The sequence below is a fragment of the Engraulis encrasicolus genome, chromosome 7, assembly GCF_034702125.1.
Source record: "Engraulis encrasicolus isolate BLACKSEA-1 chromosome 7, IST_EnEncr_1.0, whole genome shotgun sequence".
Classification (NCBI taxonomy): domain Eukaryota; kingdom Metazoa; phylum Chordata; class Actinopteri; order Clupeiformes; family Engraulidae; genus Engraulis; species Engraulis encrasicolus.
In genome coordinates, this window is record NC_085863.1 from 52,011,260 (window position 1) to 52,030,663 (window position 19,404).

Consider the following 19,404-nt stretch of genomic DNA (forward strand, 5'->3'; position numbering starts at 1 on the left):
TGTGTGTGTGTGTGTGTGTGTGTGTGTGTTGTATGTGTGTGTGTGGCATGTGTGTCAGCCTCCCTCCACCCACCTCACACCATGCTGCCTGCTTACGCTACTGCCTACAAACCACTACTACACTGCACTGCACTGCCAACACCACACTCCATTCCATCACAACATCACCTGATAGCAGAGGTGTCAATCCCAGGTTCAGAAGGGGAAAAAAAACCTGGCACAAATTGGATCCAACCAGCTCTGAATCAGCTGATAACTCAAGATACTCTTCAGTGAAGTCATATGTGTTTGAGAACGTGACATGTCTTCAAAATAATAATAAAATAAATTTAAATATATATATATATATTATATAATATAATATAAACAAAATATATATATATGGGGTTTTTGCCATTTGTTAGACAGGACAGCTTGAGAGGAGACACAAGTAATGGGAGAGAAAGAGACAGGGAGTATCGGGAAACAACCTTGGTCCGAAATCGAACCTGAGCATATTCGGCATATTAGTCAGTGCCTTAGCCATGTGTGCTACGACTGAGGCCGTCTATTTTATTTAGCCCTCTTTCATTTAATCGTCTTTTATTTCTGAGCATAGAATTGACACCTCTGCCAGGACAGATACATGAAACAGAATACAACTGATGAACTATATAAATGACAAATGAAAAGATAAGATCCATGATTGTCTCACACGGCACAACACAGAGGCCGCTGAGCTGCACTGCACAGGCTATAGCAAAAAATATGGTTAGCAGAATGTTAGCACAAGCAACACAGAGAGAAAGAGGAATAGTAGTTAGTCAATTAGCTGAAGCAGAGAAAGACTTTTAAGTCGGTTAGCTTGAAGCAGAGAGAGACATTAGTCGGTTAGCTTGAAGCAGAGAGAGAAAGACTAGTACTTGCTTGCTTGCTTGAATCAGAGACAGAGAGAATAGCAAGTCAGTTTGAAGTAGAGATGAAGAGAAAGAATTAGTGTTAGGTGTTAGCTGTAGCGTTAGCCGGGGCAGAAGCTGGACGGGAAGCCGGAGAAGCAACAGGACGTAGAAGCGTAGCGTAGCGTAGCGTGGGGGTCGGACCCTTAGACGCAATGGGGTGAGGAATTGGAGGGGGTGGGGGAAACAGGGTGGGGAATAGCCTGGTAAGGATGAGATAGCCTGGTTAACAAGCCCCCTTCCAAAAGACCTTACAACTTAGATTTGATTACACATTACATTACATTAGAATAGATTAGATCCGATTCAACTTCACTGGCATTACACATGCGTAAATACAGGATAACAAAATGCAGTTTATCTGACAATAAAGTTGAATCTAATGGAAGTATACGGAGGTGTTTTACCAGGCTAAGCCCAGGGAGGATGTAGGGTGGGTGGGGAGGGGATGGGGGAAGGGTGGGTTGGAGTCAGGGCGTGGGGAGGAGTCAGTCGCTCAGACGCACCTTAGGAGATGTGTTTGAGAGGCGTGGCGCTGCGATCGGGTTGATATAAAAAAGCTGTTTGGTTTGGGATTGAGGAGAATGGGTGTCCACCTTTGGAGAAGAAAGCAGGAAAACAGAAGAAATAGGAATACGCTCACACATCACCACCACACAGTGCATTTTACAGTGTTCGTCCAACACCTAAACATCACAGTCTCCTCCCAACTCGTCAATTTCTGACCACCATTGACTAGACTGCAATTTTTGACGTTGAGGGCATACCTGCCTTCATAAACCTAGACCTTTCACTAACCCTAACCGTCAGTGAAGTTATGCTGCCACAAGGGGGCGCCTTTAAGGGGTGCGTCACATCTTGACAACAAGGGCATACCTTAGACGTCAAAAATTGCAGTCTGGTCAAAGGTAGTCAAAAATGGACATGTTGGGATGATACAACACCAACTAAGATGAGTCTTAAATTCAACTCTATAAGTGATGAATCAACACTGGAAAATGTATTGTGCACACCTCCCATGAGCCTGCCACATCAAGGACCACAGTACATGAATAACGTCATAAAATTTGATGTAACTTTAAAAACAAGCATTCTACATTTCCCCACAACATACATTGAAATCTGAGAATTTGAATGTGTAAGATGCTTTCATTTCAATGAATGAAAGAGCTCGTCAGATGTGTTGCCTACAGTTTTTAAAAGCATTCTATGCAACACATCCAAACCACTATACGGATTAGAGAACCTTCAAAGCCATCTCACATCACATGCTTGTAAATTAATTGAAAACAATGTGTCAATGAACTGCCATTAATATTGTATTCTTCATTTATACCATAAATTAAAAAACACACAATCAATTTGAGCCAATCAATGGGGCTTGTCATGTCGGCAGTATAGATCACAGTGTGCTGTGGCCCCTTTTGGTTGCCGCTGGAGACTCGTCCATCCATCATCATGATGAGAGCACCGGGCCAAGAGGAGACGTCCCATGGCAGACAGCGAGCATGTCTCACACACTCACACACACGCACATACACTCTGTGCGCATACACGCTCTCCTGCATGCATACATGGGTGCTTAGACACACACACAATCACACACACACAAGTGGGAGGGAGGGGGGAGGAGAAGGAGAAGTAGGGGAGGGCAACATGTATAGAATCTGCAAAGTGCATCAGCCCTCCCATCATGACTCCCAGTCTCACACCAACAGTACCATGCCCCCTCCCCCCTCTTCCATGGTAACACCACAGCATCCCTCCAACAGGAGCAGCCTTCCTCAGCGAGAAGGAGAGTCACAGGACCATCTCAGATGTGGAAGATTCACATTTTGTGCTTTTATTTAGAGCAGTGCCAAAGTAATGTTTTTTTTTTTACTAGGTTATCACATTAGTTTGGCACTGCTCTAAATAAGATCACAAATCAATCTTCCACATCCATGACTCTCCGGTGACTCTAATTCTCAGTTTGAACTCGGTCCTCAGTCCGTGATGCACCAGATAGTGAAGAGCAAGAAGCACAGGAGGGAGGATACCTTACTTTTCAAAAAATGTTAACGTTTTTTTCAACATCTCCAACATATTTTTCAACAGAGGGCGAATACCTTACTTTTCATCACTTTTTTCAACATCTCCACACGGAGGGAGGATACCTTGCTTTTTGACGTCTCCACTCACCCTGACAAAGCTGGCGGGGAACCAGCCCTCGTCCTGCTCGATCTGACCCCACCACCAGTCCTTGTTGGACGCGTCCAGCACCTTGATGACGTCGCCTGCCTTGAAGGCCAGCTCCCGGTCGGCCATGGTCACGTGGTCCCATACTGCCTCCGCGCTCACGATGGAGCCGCCACTGATCAGCTGCAGGAGGAGGGAGGAGATGGGGGAGAGGGAGAGAAAAGGAAAGGGAAGGAGAGAAATGGGGGGTGGAGGCAGAAAAAAGAGAGAGAGAGTTAGTAACAGTGACAAAATAGATACTGGGCAGAATGGGTGCCAATGGGATGGATAGAATGGAGAGAGAGAGGGGAGAGAGAGAAATAGGGGGAAGAGAGGGAGAGAGAGAGGGAGGAAGAGCGAGAGACAAAATACAGATAGAAGGAGGATAGAGAGCGGGGAGAGAGAAACAGAGAGCACAAGCATGAGAGAGAGATAGGGGGAGATGTGGAAATAGAGAGTTAGTCGTAAGAAGTTGACAAGATAGATAGTGGGAGAATGAGTGTATGAAGGATAGAGAGGGGGGTAAATAGGAGGATGAGTAGAGGAAGGATGGAGAGAGAGGGAAAAACAAGGAAGGGTAGAAGAAGGAGAGGAAGAAGAAGGGAGGAATAGGCCTCGGAAGTAAATCAAAGGAAAAGAAAAAAGACAGGAAAGGAAGAAAGGTGAAAAAGGGTAACAAGAAGTGTGGAGAAGCGAGGGAAGCAAGGGGGAAAGATGAGAGCAGATAAAAGAAAATTAGCTGTGGAAAGGAGATGAAAGTGAAGCAGAAAAAGTGAGGACGGGGGAAAAACGAGTAGCAGGAGGAATTATTATTCACGAGACAGGAAAGATGGAGGAGGGAGTGGATAACAGAATAAAGGGGTGTGGAAGAGGTGGCATGGAAACAAAAACATAATTGAAGGGATGAAAAAAGAAAAGAAAGAAAGAAAGCGAAAAAGAAAGAAAGAAAGAAAGAAGAACAAATGAATGGTACGAAAAACACATCCACCTAGTCCATCACCATTAAATAAACCGCACAGGAGAACAGGCGCATTACTCATTCCTGAAACACTAGCATTAGCATAGGGTAGCGTGGCGTAGCGGCACTCATATTTAGTCCTGGCATTGTGACACATAAGGCCGGACAATATGGCAGAAAAATTATCACAATATCATTTTTTTCTTCCATATTTCTACATTACTCATCACCAAACACTGGCATCACACACTGTGTTTAGCTCAGTCATTTAGCCTAGCTATTGTAACGTCAAAAATGTGACAGTGGAGATGGGATTTCTGTCTCTTTCACAGGATCTGTAAAATTCATGACATTTCCACATTTACATCTTATTTCCATTCCAAATTCAACACTAATTTGATAACAAGATGAGATTGTATGAAGTATATGAAGACAATATATGAAGTCGTGAGACTAGCTTACATAATAAAAACAAATAACAGTTGAATTAACTACGATTAGTAATGATGTGCTTGATCATTGTCAATAAGTGGTGATAATTCACTGCTAAATCATTTTTTTTTCCAATCCGATTACTTACCCAGCCCTAAATACTGGTTTAACCCTAGCAATTACAACACACGCTACATTCTAGAACAGCAAAATGTCACAACAGTAAAGTGCCTCATTATTTTATCCCTTTAAATGTTCAGCCCCTTAAACAGTTATATTTTATCCCGTAGCTATAGAAACACACACACACACACACACACACACACACACACACACACACACACACACACACACACACACACACACACACACACACACACACACACACGCACGCAAGCACACACACGCACGCACGCACACACTGCATTCTAGCAGTCCTACTTATTAAAGCAAAATAAGTCGTTACTTTTTCCAATCTAATTGTCCTTAAACCCTCATATTTCATCCCGTAGCCATCGTAACACACTCTGTCTGTGTTCTAGCCGTCCTGTTAAAACAGCAAAATGCCTCTTGGCCTCCATGAGAGGAGTCACGCTGCCAGGGCAGATGGGAGCATGAGCGGGGGAGCTTGGCAGCGTCTGTCGGGCCTGGGCTGACTGAAAAGAGAACCCCTTCAACGCTCAACACTCTCGTCTCTGTCTCCCTCTCCGGCACCAGAGAGAGAGAGGCCAGGACCGAGCAACCAACCAACGCTCCCCCTACCCATGCCCATGCCCATCCTAGCGCCAGTGCCTTTGCCAGTCCCGGGGCCTGTGCCAATGCCGGTAGCACTGTGGGAGTGGAGTGGAGTCACGCAACTTGGAGGAGACAGGAGTCTCTCACTCTCTCAAACACACACACTCACAAAGAAATAATGATACAACAATAACAACAAACAGGGTCTTCCCCAAATTTCTTCATATCATCGTCCAAATACACATACAAACGCACATACAGTACTTCCACAGAGAAATTATGATAGGGTCTTCCCCAAAATTCAAAAACAATAGACATACTGTAAGTACTGTCTGCACACAGGAACTGACACACACTCACACATCAAAATACTACAAGAGATTCTTCCATACATCCAGTCACGTCATGTCCCACAAAAGCCAGACAATCACACAGAGACACACCACTAGACAAAACGCCTCCAATATTGGGTATTCCCCAAATACTCAACACAAAATACCCCCACCCACCCCTCCAGTCCACACACAAAAATAAAAACATCAGCACACCCCTCTCCTCTCCTCTCCTCTCCTCTCCTCTCCGTCTAACAGTGTAAGATGGATGGCAAGGGGGACAGGGAGAATGTCCCTAGTCATCTGTCACTGGGTAATCACAGCACGTCTTCAGCAGCACGATGATTTTTATGCAGACGAAGCCGCCGTACAGGAAATGAGAAATGACACGCCTAGCTGCAACCCTTTCACTGAAATTTTACCTTCCGTTCCCCTTTCAGCCAACACAGCCTTTTTTATTCAGCACAACAACACACCCAGCCACCAACGCAGGAAAACATAGCCGATGATTGTGCTTGGGCAGCATATACTGTATACCTCTGTATATCCTCTGCTATAGGCTAGGTTGGCTCTGTCGAGATGGGCTGCTTTGTCGAGCAGAGCTACCAATAGACTGTTAACTTACCCAAACTCTAACCCTAACCCTAACCTTTCTAAATCCCTCTTACTCATATACGTATATTCATGCGTAATTTGTTTTGTTTATTTATTTATTCATTTGGTTATTTATGTATCTATTTAGTTATTTATTATTATAACTAAACATGCATATCTGTAAATAACATTTTAAGACTGAAGGCTTTTTTTAATAATATTACATACTAACTAGGAGAGATAAAGAAATGAGGAAAGCCTATCGGCCTGTGCCACAACAAAGCTGACGTCAAATATCTATAACAACATCTTTGGCCTAACGCTAACCCCAAAGTGTGCTACTGTATGGCTTGGTAGATCAGCTCAATTGTAGCCTGACTCCCTAAGATTCGCCCTGCTCTCAAATCAAAATGCCGTAGAACCAATCGGGATTGCAGGATTTTCAGAGACATGTGACGTGGTCAAAGTTCAAACGTAGTGTAGAAGGGTAAAATAAGTGAAACAGAACAGTTGTTTCACACAACAATGGCCACTCGCATGCACTCACTCGTCATTTCAACTCTATTTTTCGAATCTGTGAGTAGTTAAAGTAGCACCTCATTAAAATGGTTTCCCCAGTCACGTGCAAGGATTTTTTACAAATAAAACATGCCTTCGCAGACATACGCATATCGCATAGCTCCAGATGAAAGTTCGTGGGGCAAGGCGGACCCCATTCATCTGGCGAGAGTCATGTTAGCTCTACGGGTAGCTCCTCTTGAAGCAGCAGTGCTATAGTGCAATCCTAGGGCAAAGCAACTTTGTGCATCATCACTGTACAGGGCTCTCCAGCTGTGCCTCACAGCTGCACGCCCAGTAAAGCATTACTCATCGCTTTCCAGCTGTCATATAGTTACATAAACACCCCCCACATGCACGTACACACACACACACACACACACACACACACACACACACACACACACACACACACACACACACACACACACACACACACACACACACACACACACACACACACACACACACACACACACACACACACACCTCATGTCAGCTTCCCCCATCATCATCATCACATACCTACGTAGGTCTACTACGTCTATGGTGTCCATGGGAATGTAACAAGTCAAGTGTTAAATGGCCATATGCCCGCGAGAGTCTATCCAAGTCAGCGTTGTTTTAGCACACATTGTGTTTTGATAGAGGATGACAGGACAAGGCCAAAAATAACTCTCTCTCTCTCTCTCTCTCTCTCTCTCTCTCTCTCTCTCTCTCTCTCTCTCTCTCTCTCTCTCTCTCTCTCTCTCTCTCTCTCTCTCTCTCTCTCTTCCTGACAGAAAAAAGGACAGAAATGATGAAATGGTGTTTGCAAGGAGCAACAACAACGAAAAATCCAACAACCAACAATGAGACCAAGGCACTTTGAAGTGCTTAACAGATAAATAAAAACTCTCAGAAGTTTGGAGATGAAGCGAGTGTCACATCTTTCTGCTGCTGCTGCTTGCTGCTGTTGTCAAGGGGCTGTTAGTTATAGCTACACTACATCTGACAGGCTTAAGTAGTACCGCAAGAGTCCGCAAAGCGCAAGCTTTTTTCTTTCCCCCTCTCTTTTCTCCAATGTTACCATCCCTCTCCCCACACCTGATCACAGAGGAAGCTCGTGGGCAGCACTTTGTAATTGGCCTTATTATGTCTGTGACTGATTCCTTGCGTGTAATGTGCTTTTCCCCCCAGTGTAAACAGCAAAAGGTCTTACGTAAGCCCCAGTGTGCAATCACATTGCGCCACACCACCGCCACACCAAGTGGGCTGAGATCCCGCCCAAACCTTAATAATAACGTTGTATACCGTAACGACGGGAAGACATGGGAGAAAAGGAGGATAGAGTGGAGTGGATAGGGGAAGCCATCTTAAAGCCTTTACCAGCCAACCAGACAACAATTCTGACATATAGCTGTGTGAAAACACAAGACACTTCTGCACCTGACAAAGGCAACTTTAGGAACCTTCCGTATAAACTTATGAAATTCAGTTCTTACAAAGATATACTGTATAATGACCAAAAGGTTTGAATAGACAGTACTATAGACTCCACATGGTACAGTAAGGTCACATGTTTCACATTGCATCTGCATATACAGTAGGTCAGAAGTAAGCATCACCAACGCATCATCAAAGTGACATTTTTCATGACCTACAAACATCTGGCTCTGTGACCCTTTTGCATAACACACACTCAATTAAAACACATCAACAACAACAACATGCTAGACTACACATTACACTGTAAACATGACACGTTAATGCACATAAACCATAACGCTCCAACTGCGACTGCAGCAGTAGCAGTATTAGCAGCATGTTGCAAAACTGAATGTGTATGCATCAGCTAGCCAGCGCGCACATCAAGCATTTGTAATACATTCTCCTCTTTTTGGTGTAGAGAGAGACTGCGTATTTACAGACACATAGCATGGTGTCACAGCACAGGCCCCAGTGTAAATATAGTAAAGCAACGGTGCTGGAGCTGATTGAATCATCTGTGGCTGTTCCTCTTATGTCCCGCGGTATCAACATCTCATTGGACGTAATTAGTTTAGATGGGGTAATCACTGCTTGTCCCCGTAGATGTGTGCACTTAACCATGCAGATGCAGAATGCATAACAACGCATTAGCGCCCTGGAGAGGGGGGAGGGGGGTTGCTGGTGTGGCGATGCGATGCAAACCAAGAAGAAGTTCTCACTGCTGCAAGCAGCAATGGAAAGGAATACACACACTGCGGTGTACAATGCATTGCATCATGCAGATTTATATATACACAGTACGGTACAAGGGCCGTGTTAAGCAAAGGTTAAAAGAAATACAGAACTGCGTGTGCATGTCAAAGGAGTGTTCAGCTTGCCACCATTTCTGCTCATGCTTGGAACGAATTACCTGTGATATTTCCATCGTATGTTGAAATGCAAGATTTCTTTAGAATCAAGAGAGTAGATCTTAGAGGGAGGTCTTGTATAGAGTAAATCACATGACAAATGACCTTGTACAACTTCATGCAAAAATCAGAATTACAATAAGTAATAATGTCTCCAGTGAATCGAACACAATGAGTATATTTATAACTTGCCCTTCTACCTTCCTCGCACATAATCTTTCAAGAAAATATTACAAAGACAATTGTTGGCCGTTTTGTGATGGTTCGGTGTCCAAATGAGGGCGTACAATGTACTAAATGATGAAAGGCCATCCAAATTGAAAGCTCACAAAACCATTACTAAAGCTCTGGGTCAGGCCGAGCAATTTTCATTATCATCGCTCTATTGTGGACAGATCACTGGATGGGATAATTAGGCTTACTGATATCCTACTGTACCTCCTCATCTTTTTACTCATTCCTCGGTACAGAACAACCATCCAGGTACCAGTCAGAGAACTACTACAAGAAAACCACTTGATGCCGAACTAACACAAAACCATTTCACCCATTTTAGCACAGAGTCTATGGCTATGTCTTAATCTGTCACTTAAGGCTCTCTGTAATGTCATAGCAATGTTGTTATGATGTAGTTGATGTATTTTCACCAAATAGTGACGCTGGCGACCCCATCTGCACTAAGAGGCTAAGGTGAAGCATTGAAGAGCCATTTCAAATGTGTAGAACTTCTGACAATATAACGATTCAACACTGTTTAACAGCTTGATTTAACACTGTGTTGTCACTCGCCATGGACACATCTTGATATCTAAACCACCATTTCACAGCCTTTATTCATCCAGGCTGCAGCCATGTTGCTAAGACACAGAATGTATTTGGGATACCCAGCCATAGCGCTAACTCACAGGACCAATTAACGTAATGCTTCCCACTACAGCCAACCATCAAATCACAGATTCCTCAGATGGTCATTTGACACCATAACACAGACCAGTCCACTATCAGCTCCAAAGAATCATTTCAGACCATTCTGACTTAATGGTTCAACATTGTGTTTTCAAACTCCATGGGACCATGCAGAGATCAACCTTCATATTTCTAGCCTGTAATCAGCAGGCGGGATGACCAGCCTCAGTGCTGATACCTCACAGGAGTATTTTAATGCTTCCCACCACAACCAACCATCAAATCACCATTTTCTTATAGAGCCCATAACAAGCTGAGGCTCTGAAGAGCCATTTATTGTGTGGAACTTCGGAGTTAATGGTTCACTCTCCATGGAGCCATGCGGAACAACCTTTATTTCTCTGAACTGTAACCGAGCTCGCAACATGATCTCACAGAATTCTGTGAAATGAACATGGATCATTGTGGCCCAAAATCTGTGGCAGTTTTTTTTTAAATGCCAAAATTCTGTGATGGGGTCATGGAAGTGCTCTCCGTCATTGGCCCACAGAAGTTCTATATATTCTTTATTTTCTTTATATTCCCACAGCTCTATGTTCCCAGAGCCTTGTGCTTCACGGGGTGCACACAGGCGAACCACTCCACTCGAGAAGCTGAGATAGTTGGATTAGGTGGATTTATGGGGCGTGATTGCTGGCCGTGGTGCTGAAGTACTGCCACAGCCAAGAAATGTCTATGCGGTAGACATTCTCAAACTCGGGAGTACAGAGTGTGACTGAGAGCTCTGGCAGAGGTAAGCCTGATGAGTCGTCCAAACAGCAACGGAGGCGAGGTGAACGGGGAAGGTGGTGGGTGCGAGTGAGAAAGCAAATTTCTGACTGGAGACAGGTGCGCAGAGAATAAATGCTGTGTAATTAATTAAGGGCCGTTCCAAACTTCAGTACGCTGAAATTACACCGAATGATGGCTCAGTGGAGAATGAGTTTCAGGTGGGTGAATAGGCGTGCCTATCTTATCGCCCTGAATTCCAACGATTGATGGTTGAGCGGAGAATAGAATGCAGGTGGTAATTAGGTCAAAATTCATTACGCTTCTCCCGAATTTTATTTTTTTTACAAAAAAAAGCATTTTTGGCTAAATCTGTGAAACTGCCACAAATTTCGTGTCTCAAGGGTCCATGTCCATTTCACAGAAATCTGTGAGTACAGGCTGATGTTTAAGACAACCTGCCGGATAACCAGCCTTAGTGCTGCTACCTCGCAGGACCACTTTAATGCTCCCCACTACAACCAAAAACCATTCCAAACCTTTCTTTCATCTAATGTTACGGTTAGACATAGACCCTCTCTCGCTCCAGAGAACAAGAGAATCATTTAAAAACATTATTTTTTTTAGGGTGCAACCACGTTGCCGAAACAGCAAGTGGGATAACCACCTAGCGCTACCTCAGAGGACCTTTGAATTGCCCCCCCACTCTAACACGCGCACACACACACAAACACACACATATTGCACACAACACATGCATCAAACACACACACACACACACACACACACACACAACACACATACACATGCACACATACACACACAACACACACACACAACACACACACACACACACACACAATAATGCCACGAGGCCCCGAGGAGCTTTGTTGCTTTATTACTGCACAAAGCCCCCATAATGCAGCCTGATACGCCCCCCAGGTTATCCCTGTGTAGCAAGACGTGTTATCCCTCCTCTCGGCTCCCATCTCCAGCACCATCTCCCCCCGATACAAAGTCCTGCTAGTCTTATCAGGACGCTCTATCTCAAACGTGACACACTCCCGTCCCGTGATTGAAAATTGGTTACTTGGAGGAGGAGGAAGAAGAGGAAAGGGGCTCCATCCAATGCGTGTTTAGTGAACACAAATCAATATGGTCCCTAAAAGCTGTCATTGTGTGTAGCGCCCCGGTTACATGCCCCGCAGATTAATCGGGTACAAAGTCCCGAGATTATGGGGTCCCGAAGCAGTGTGAACACAACTGGAACCGAAATCAATGCACTGTGAAATCAACAACCCCCAATACCACCTCCCACCCAACCACCGCAAACCCCTCATCCCCCACCCACCCGCAGGGGATCCAGTCCACACATTCATATAAGGAGGGAGGAGGGAGAACAGAGAGGAGATGTGCCTTTGATGTGCTTGTAATCTATCTGTGATGCGCTCACTCATGCACCCACAAAAGGCTTCGCGGTGATAATGGAATTATATAAATATATACCTGAACCCACACAAATATAGACACGCATGCACACAGTGTACACACCATACACAGTGCACACACACACAGATACTAGTATACACATGCTGAAGACCATACACAGTGTACACACACGCGCGCGCGCACGCACGTGCACACACACACACACACACACACACACACGCAGGCTTGTACACACAAACACACACATACGCATAGGTACACTGGCTTGTACTCTCTCTCTCTCTCTCTCTCTCACACACACACACACACACACACACACACACACACACACACACACACACACACACACACACACACACACACACACACACACACACACACAGTCACACACCACTTTAGGTCTGAAAAACTTGTCTGAAGTGTATATTCATTGTCTGCAGTCACTTCACAGGAGATGTGCTATGGGAGTTCAGGTGCAAGGAGGAGGTAGAAAGGTAGAGAGAGGCGAGCACTAAAGCAAGCACTCAGGTACCAGACCACCCCCTCCCCACACACCCCTCCCTCTCTCTCCCTCTCTCCCTCTCTCATGCTCACCCTTTCTTTCCTCTTCCTCCCCCCTTCTCTTCTCCCCCCACCCCCCCATTTCTCTCCTTTTTTCCCCTTCCCCCTTCCTGCTCTCTTCCCCCCTTCTTCTCATCATCTTCTTTTCTCCCCTCCTTCTCCAACTCCCCTTCTCTTCTCTTCTTCCCCCATCCTCTTCTTCATCTCCCTCCCCTTCTCCTCCTTCTTTCCCACAACCCTTTCTTTCTCCCCCTTTTCACTCTCTTCCCTTTTCTTCTCCCTCTCCCCCTTTCCTTCTTCCTCGCCTCATCTTCCTCTCTTCCCTCCTTCTCCCCTTCTCTTCAGCCCTCCTCTTCTTCATCCCACAACCCTTTCTTCCTCACCCTCTTACTCCTGTTCCTCTTTCACCCTCTTCTCTTCCTCCTCTCCTCCCCCTCTTCCTCTCTTTCCTCTTCCTCTCCCTCTTCCTTCCCCATCTCTTCCTTCTTTCCCTTCTCCCTCCCTCATTCTCACCCTCCCTTTCCCTTTTCCTCTTCCTCTCCCTCATCTCTTTTCTTCCTCCTCTCCTCCCCCTCATTTCCCTCCTCCTCCTCCTCCTCCTCCTCCGCTGAAACACAGGAGTCTCCCAATCTCCCAAGCAACTTTTTTTCCCCCTCCACCTGACTGGCTGAGAGTGTGTTACGCAATCGGCATCCGGAGCGTTTGTGAGCGTTCCCCGAGCGAGGACGGAGCAGATGCACACGTGGCCATCCTCAGCTGCCTGCCACACAGAACACACTCCTCTCTCTCTACCTCCCTCTCTCTCTCTCCCCTCTCTCTCTCTCTCTCTCTCTCTCTCCTGGCAGAGTACCTCCTAACACATACATACACACTCCCCTACTACGCATCTCTCTTTCTCTCTCTCTCTCTCTCTCTCTCTCTCTCTCTCCTGGCACAGTACCCCCTAACACATACATGTACATACACACACCCCTACTACGCAGCTCTCTTTCTCTCTCTCTCTCTCTCTCTCTCTCTCTCTCTCTCTCTCTCTCTCTCTCTCTCTCTCTCTCTCTCTCTCTCTCTTTTTCCTCTCTCTCTCTCTCTCTCCTGGCAGAATACCCCGTAACACATACACAAACATACACACAACCCTACTACGCATAGGCAGATAAACACACATAGTCCACAGACACACACACAAGAAGACACATACGAACACACTCACTAGGTACCCCAGCGTGCACACACACACAGGCACACATACACAGGCACACATACACAGGCACACAGACACACACACACACACACACACACACACACACACACACACACACACACACACACACACGGACGCACACACACGCACACGCACACACACACCAACACAATGCTGGAAAACGAACGCAGAAGAGAAGACAATGCTTCGCTGGGATCCTCTGAGAGAACCCTCTGCAGCAAAACCCAAGATGGGATTCCAAAATGAATTGCATTGCAGACATCAGCCAGAGAGCAACAACACACCACCTCTACAACAGACCTTTCTCCCCCCCATATGCATAACTAAATGCAGCTCAGCTCCCGTGCATACAGTACTGCATAGGCTGCATAGGCTACACACACAGGATGATGATGCCTGGATTTACAGTAAATTGTACAGCCTTGGTCTCCAAACAAAGGCTCACGGTCAAAATCCGGCCCAGGCATGGCAAACATTTGGCCTGCCATGAGGTTAGAAGAAATGGAAATTTAATTGTGTGCGATCACTACATCTTCCGTTGGTCATACCTCTCCAAAGCATTCACAGAGAGTTAGATCTTATGCTAACAGTCTCATAATAGACGTTAACAGGAAAGGGAAACGGAAAAGCGAAAATCTGTTCTCTGTCCTGAAATCGAACTTGTTTCTCATTGGTTTGGGGCGTTGGTTTGGCCCACAGCCTCACTTGCGCCACATCATTTGGCCCTTGGAGAAAAATAATCGGAGACCACTGTTGTACAGTGGTACTCTAATTCAACTGCAATTGTACTCATTGAGTAGTACAAACACCACGAGTGTTGGTCAACTCTTTAAAGTGTTGAGTTAACAATGCAAAATCTGCTATGCGTATGAGTGAAGTATAGGAGTGAAGTGAGTGAAGATTCCTACACTACGCAAGTACAGTAATGACTGATTAGCATAGTACGTAGTCTACGTACATCCTGACTCCCTCTGATGTCTCTCTCTGTCTCTCAACTCAACACACACACAACTCAACGCATCTCCCAACTCAACACGTCTCATTTCACAACCCAGGCTCTCTCTCTCTCTCTCTCTCTCTCTCTCTCTCTCTCTCTCTCTCTCTCTTTGTCTATGTCTCTCTCTCTCTCTCTCCCAAGCCAGAGAGACGGAGCTAAATTTGACGTTTCTCACTCCCATTTCTAGGCCTCTTTTGAACACCAGGCGTGCTATTTTTAGGCCCACGTGCCTCTCCATGTGAACACGACACGCCGCCGCCGCTACCGCCACCGCCACCGCCACCGCTGCTCTGCATAAAGGAGGATGGAGGATGTGATGTGACGTGCACGCTCCAGTTTGAGGCTACTGGGAACGGTGGGAAGTGGGAGGTGGGAAGGAGGGAGCCCTGCAGCACAGCTCCAGCAGCAGCATCATGCTGTGCCATGCTGTGCTGTGCTGTGCTGTGGTGTGTGGAGTTGAGCGGAGTTGAGCTTCGCTATGTTGAGTTAAACTGAGCTGCGCTGAGCTGAGCTGAGCTTAGTTTAGTTTAGCCAAGCTGTGCTGTGCTGTGCTTAGCCTAGCCTAGCTGCACTGTGTGCTCTGCTATGCTGTGCTGTGCTGTGCTGTGCTGAGCGTAGCTATGCTGTGCTGTGCTGTGCTGTGCTGTGCTGTGCTGTGCTGTGCTGTGCTGTGCTGTGCTGTGCTGTGCTGTGCTGTGCTGTGCTGAGCGTAGCTATGCTGTGCTGTGCTGTGCTGTGCTGAGTGTAGCTGTGCTGTGCTGTGGTACAAAAGCGCTGTTGATCTGTGCTGTGTTTCACTAAGCTGTGTTGTAGCCTACTGTATTGTGTTGTGCTGTGATATGCTATAATGTGTTGTGCTGTGCTACATTGTGTTGTGTTGAATTGTGGTGTGTAGTGCTGTGCTGTGTTCTGCTGTGCCTTGCTGTGGTAAGTGTTGTGTTGTGCTGTGCTGTGCTGTGCTGTGCTGTGCTTTGCCGTGCCAGGCTACTGCCTTGTGCTGTGTGCCGTGCTGTGCCGTGCTGTGCCGTGCTGTGCTGTGCTGTGCCAGGCTACTGCCTTGTGCGGTGCTGTGCTGTGCTGTGCTGTGCTGTTCTGTGCTTTGCCGTGCCAGGCTACTGCCTTGTGCTGTGCTGTGCTGTGCTGTGCCGTGCTGTGCTGTCGTGTACTGTGCTGTGCTGTACTGTGCTGTGCTGTGCCATGTGGTAAAGCGTATGGTAAGAGTGTGACTGTGCCACTGCTTTACGTCTCTCCGCCTTTCAAAAATACCCAGAGAACCAAAGCTCATCATCAAAGCTGCGTGTATAACTCTCTCACATGTGTGTCGGGAAAAAAAAGGCCCAGGAAGACATATCTCCCTTGCTGTGCATACGCATGTATAGATGCATGAGGACGCACATATACACACGCTCACTCACTGTCATGCTCACTGATATGCCTACAGCACGCGCGCACATGTGCACACACCCACACACATGCAACAAAACGAATCGATTATTCAGCTCCTGTATCATTGAGGATTCACAAATTTAACGGCCCATCCTTCAATCAACCCACAGTATTATGATTATGCTATTTGTGCTGCAACAGTGTACAAATGGTTAACTGTTCTCCATAGGTGACAAGGCATTGTTTACCACCCCAAAAAAATCCTCCAATCCCATAATTTAAGGCCGCAGTCGTGTAGAGATCCCCAGTTGTCATAGTAACACAATAAAAAACCATAAATAGCTCCTCTGTCCCAAACCGTCAATTTTGAAGCATATTGTTTTGAGGGTGCTCTAGTCTAGATGTTCTCCATGTCTGTCTGTCTGTCTGTCTGCGTCTGCCAGGTTTTGGGTCATGTTGCTATCCAAAATAAATGGCCAGTCATTACTGACTGCCATGCCTTGTGCACATGCTCACGGCTCGTTAAGGAGGTTGGCTTACAATGAGGTCAGCCAAAGAGTGTTTAACAGTTCAACCACTCCATATTTAGATTCGGAATAATGAGAAGGCCTAGTTAACCGGCAAATGTCAATGTTTTGCCAACAGAACATATGTACAAAGAAACACCAGCACTTCTTTTCATTGGTTCAAATTTCAATAGTCTCTATGTGATATCATATATGATAACCTAATCTACAGTAAGTAAGCAGACAGTATTACTAAACCGTACTTACAGTGAGAATGTCCTTCTGAGCTCCCCTATGTCGATGCAAGGCAAGCGTACAGTATAATGTCTGTATTCTGTACTCAACCAGAAAATATACTGATCCAACAGTTCGCTTCAGTAGTTCACTTCAAGCTAATTACATTCACAATTACTTGTGATGCGTTTCCATACATACGTTCACACAGTGCTACCTCAACCTTGTAATAATAATCTGTGCTCAAATGGTAATGGGGTCTATCTATAAGCATTCCTTCCTGCTATTTTCAGAGGGGCCTTGCCAGCAATGTCACAGCCAGGTCACAGCCAGCAAGGGGACAGCCCCTCATAATGACCATGTGCAGGCTATCTTATTATGGTCTGGAGGCATTACCCCAGGAAACTGTTTACTACCCCATTACTACAATGACATTAACTTCAATGAATGGCCATGATGGAGAATATTGATTGTCCATTGCTATCCTAGTCATGTGGAAAGCTTTATTTCCAAAATATACCAGGAGCAAGACAAGGGACGGATGGACCAGCATGGTAGGACCAGCAGACTGAACGAGACACTAAATCACTTGGTATGGTAAGGTAGCCACCGGTCTCAAGCAGAAGCAATGACTACGGATGATGGGCATGAGTTAACATCAAATTGTCACTACTTTGGCTGCTTTATACTTGTAGACTGGTGACTATCAGGCTTAAAATAATACAGCTGAATTCATATTCATAAGCAGCATAGCCTATTGCACTTAATCAAATTAGGATATGTTTGTTGGGGTACACAATGTGATTCCAATGTGTGTCATAACTGCTCAGTGTGTGGCTTAAGTTGAGTGTGAGCTTTTGTTGGTCTGCCTCAAGGCCGTGGTGCTACTGAACTCCGAGGTAGGTGTCCATGGTGACACCGGTGAGGTCTCCGAGGACTAAAGTAGACAAAATAGGACATCAAACCCATACATTTCAGTGCAGATATTGCTGAACATTTAACCTGCCCTAGCTAACTGTCTGTGTGAACTATTTTTAGGCAGAACGAACGGTCGCATGTGGAACTGGAACACAGAAACGAGACCACCACGAGAGCGCAGCGTGTGCCTGGTGTCCAAGGAGCATTCTCGCAAACACACCGTTACCATATGAAAATCACAAATAACACGAGACCAGTTTAATTGGGAAGAATCCTGAACAAACTCAAATCGCCATCACCGGCTGCCAATGGGCACCAGGATGCTCGGCCCTTGAACACGGGGCTAGGAGGATGCTCCGGGGCTGCTAACATAACAATGAGGTGACCACACACACGACTCTCTCACAGGCCATGTCAACATGAAAACAAGCACCATCAGCGAAAATGACGGAACAGAACAAAACCATGGTGAGGGTTATACAAAATATACCAACGTCATTAACATCTCTGGGGCCATGTTGGAGCACCGGGTATCCCCCTCTGTCACTGTGTACGCGCACTCGCTCTCGTTCTCCCGTTTCCATAGTGCTATAGCCGTGAGACTGTCAGCGCGCAGGCGGGCAAACTGTGGCGCAAGAGCACATCCATTAACGCCGAACCAAGGGGAACATTGCAGCGGTGTTTGCAAGCGGCAAAGCAGCCTTGTCCACGGACACACGGTAAACAAAACACCCCCTTTTGTACATCCAAGGTCACGGCACGGCACGAAAAGGAGGTGATAATTGACGGGGGTGTTTCGGAAGGAAGGTTGCGGTCAGCCGGAGCCTTATAGGCGCAGGGGGATAGTCCATGCATCCACCATCGTTACGACGAATGGGAAAAAACGGCATAAAACGCATATCATCATCAACACCTCCTCTTCCTCTTCCCACTTATGACAGCCGAGACCATGATTTTTAAAGACGCTTACGGAAGCAGGATCATCCTCACCGTCATCATCTTCATCATCATCAATGTCTGTACCATTTAGAAAGAAAAATAAAGCACTCCTGTCGACCCCGGTGCTTCTCGGCGCGCCTGACGCGCCGTCCGTTCTCTCCCCCTAAAACTGTATGATATATGTAGAGTGCGGGCCCGGTCATGAGCCGTTATCACGGTAACGTGGGAGGCTGCAACCGCATCCTTCCTCGCGTAACACACTGAGCTGGAGTCGGGGCGGCGCTTAGAGCGTGCAGTAGAACCCCAACCATTCAGTGAGAGAAACCGACCGTCAATCAGAACTGGAGGTGTGTGCATTTTGGCGTGTGGGGGCTGTGTGTAT

The 19,404-nt window shown here is 46.2% G+C and overlaps 1 protein-coding gene across 1 annotated transcript in view; it reads right to left on the reverse strand.

Annotated features, from left to right (window-relative positions):
* arhgef9a (Cdc42 guanine nucleotide exchange factor (GEF) 9a) overlaps positions 1–19,178 on the reverse strand; it is a 57,596-nt gene extending 38,418 nt beyond the window's left edge. Inside the window, exons 1-3 of the mRNA XM_063202641.1 lie at positions 18,578–19,178; positions 3,117–3,296; positions 1,442–1,531 (exon numbers count right to left, since the gene is read on the reverse strand). Coding sequence (XP_063058711.1) covers positions 1,442–1,531; positions 3,117–3,296; positions 18,578–18,667 — 360 coding nt within the window. The 5' untranslated portion in view covers positions 18,668–19,178. The remainder of the gene's footprint in view (positions 1–1,441; positions 1,532–3,116; positions 3,297–18,577) is intronic.
* Between the last annotated feature and the right edge of the window lie 226 nt (positions 19,179–19,404).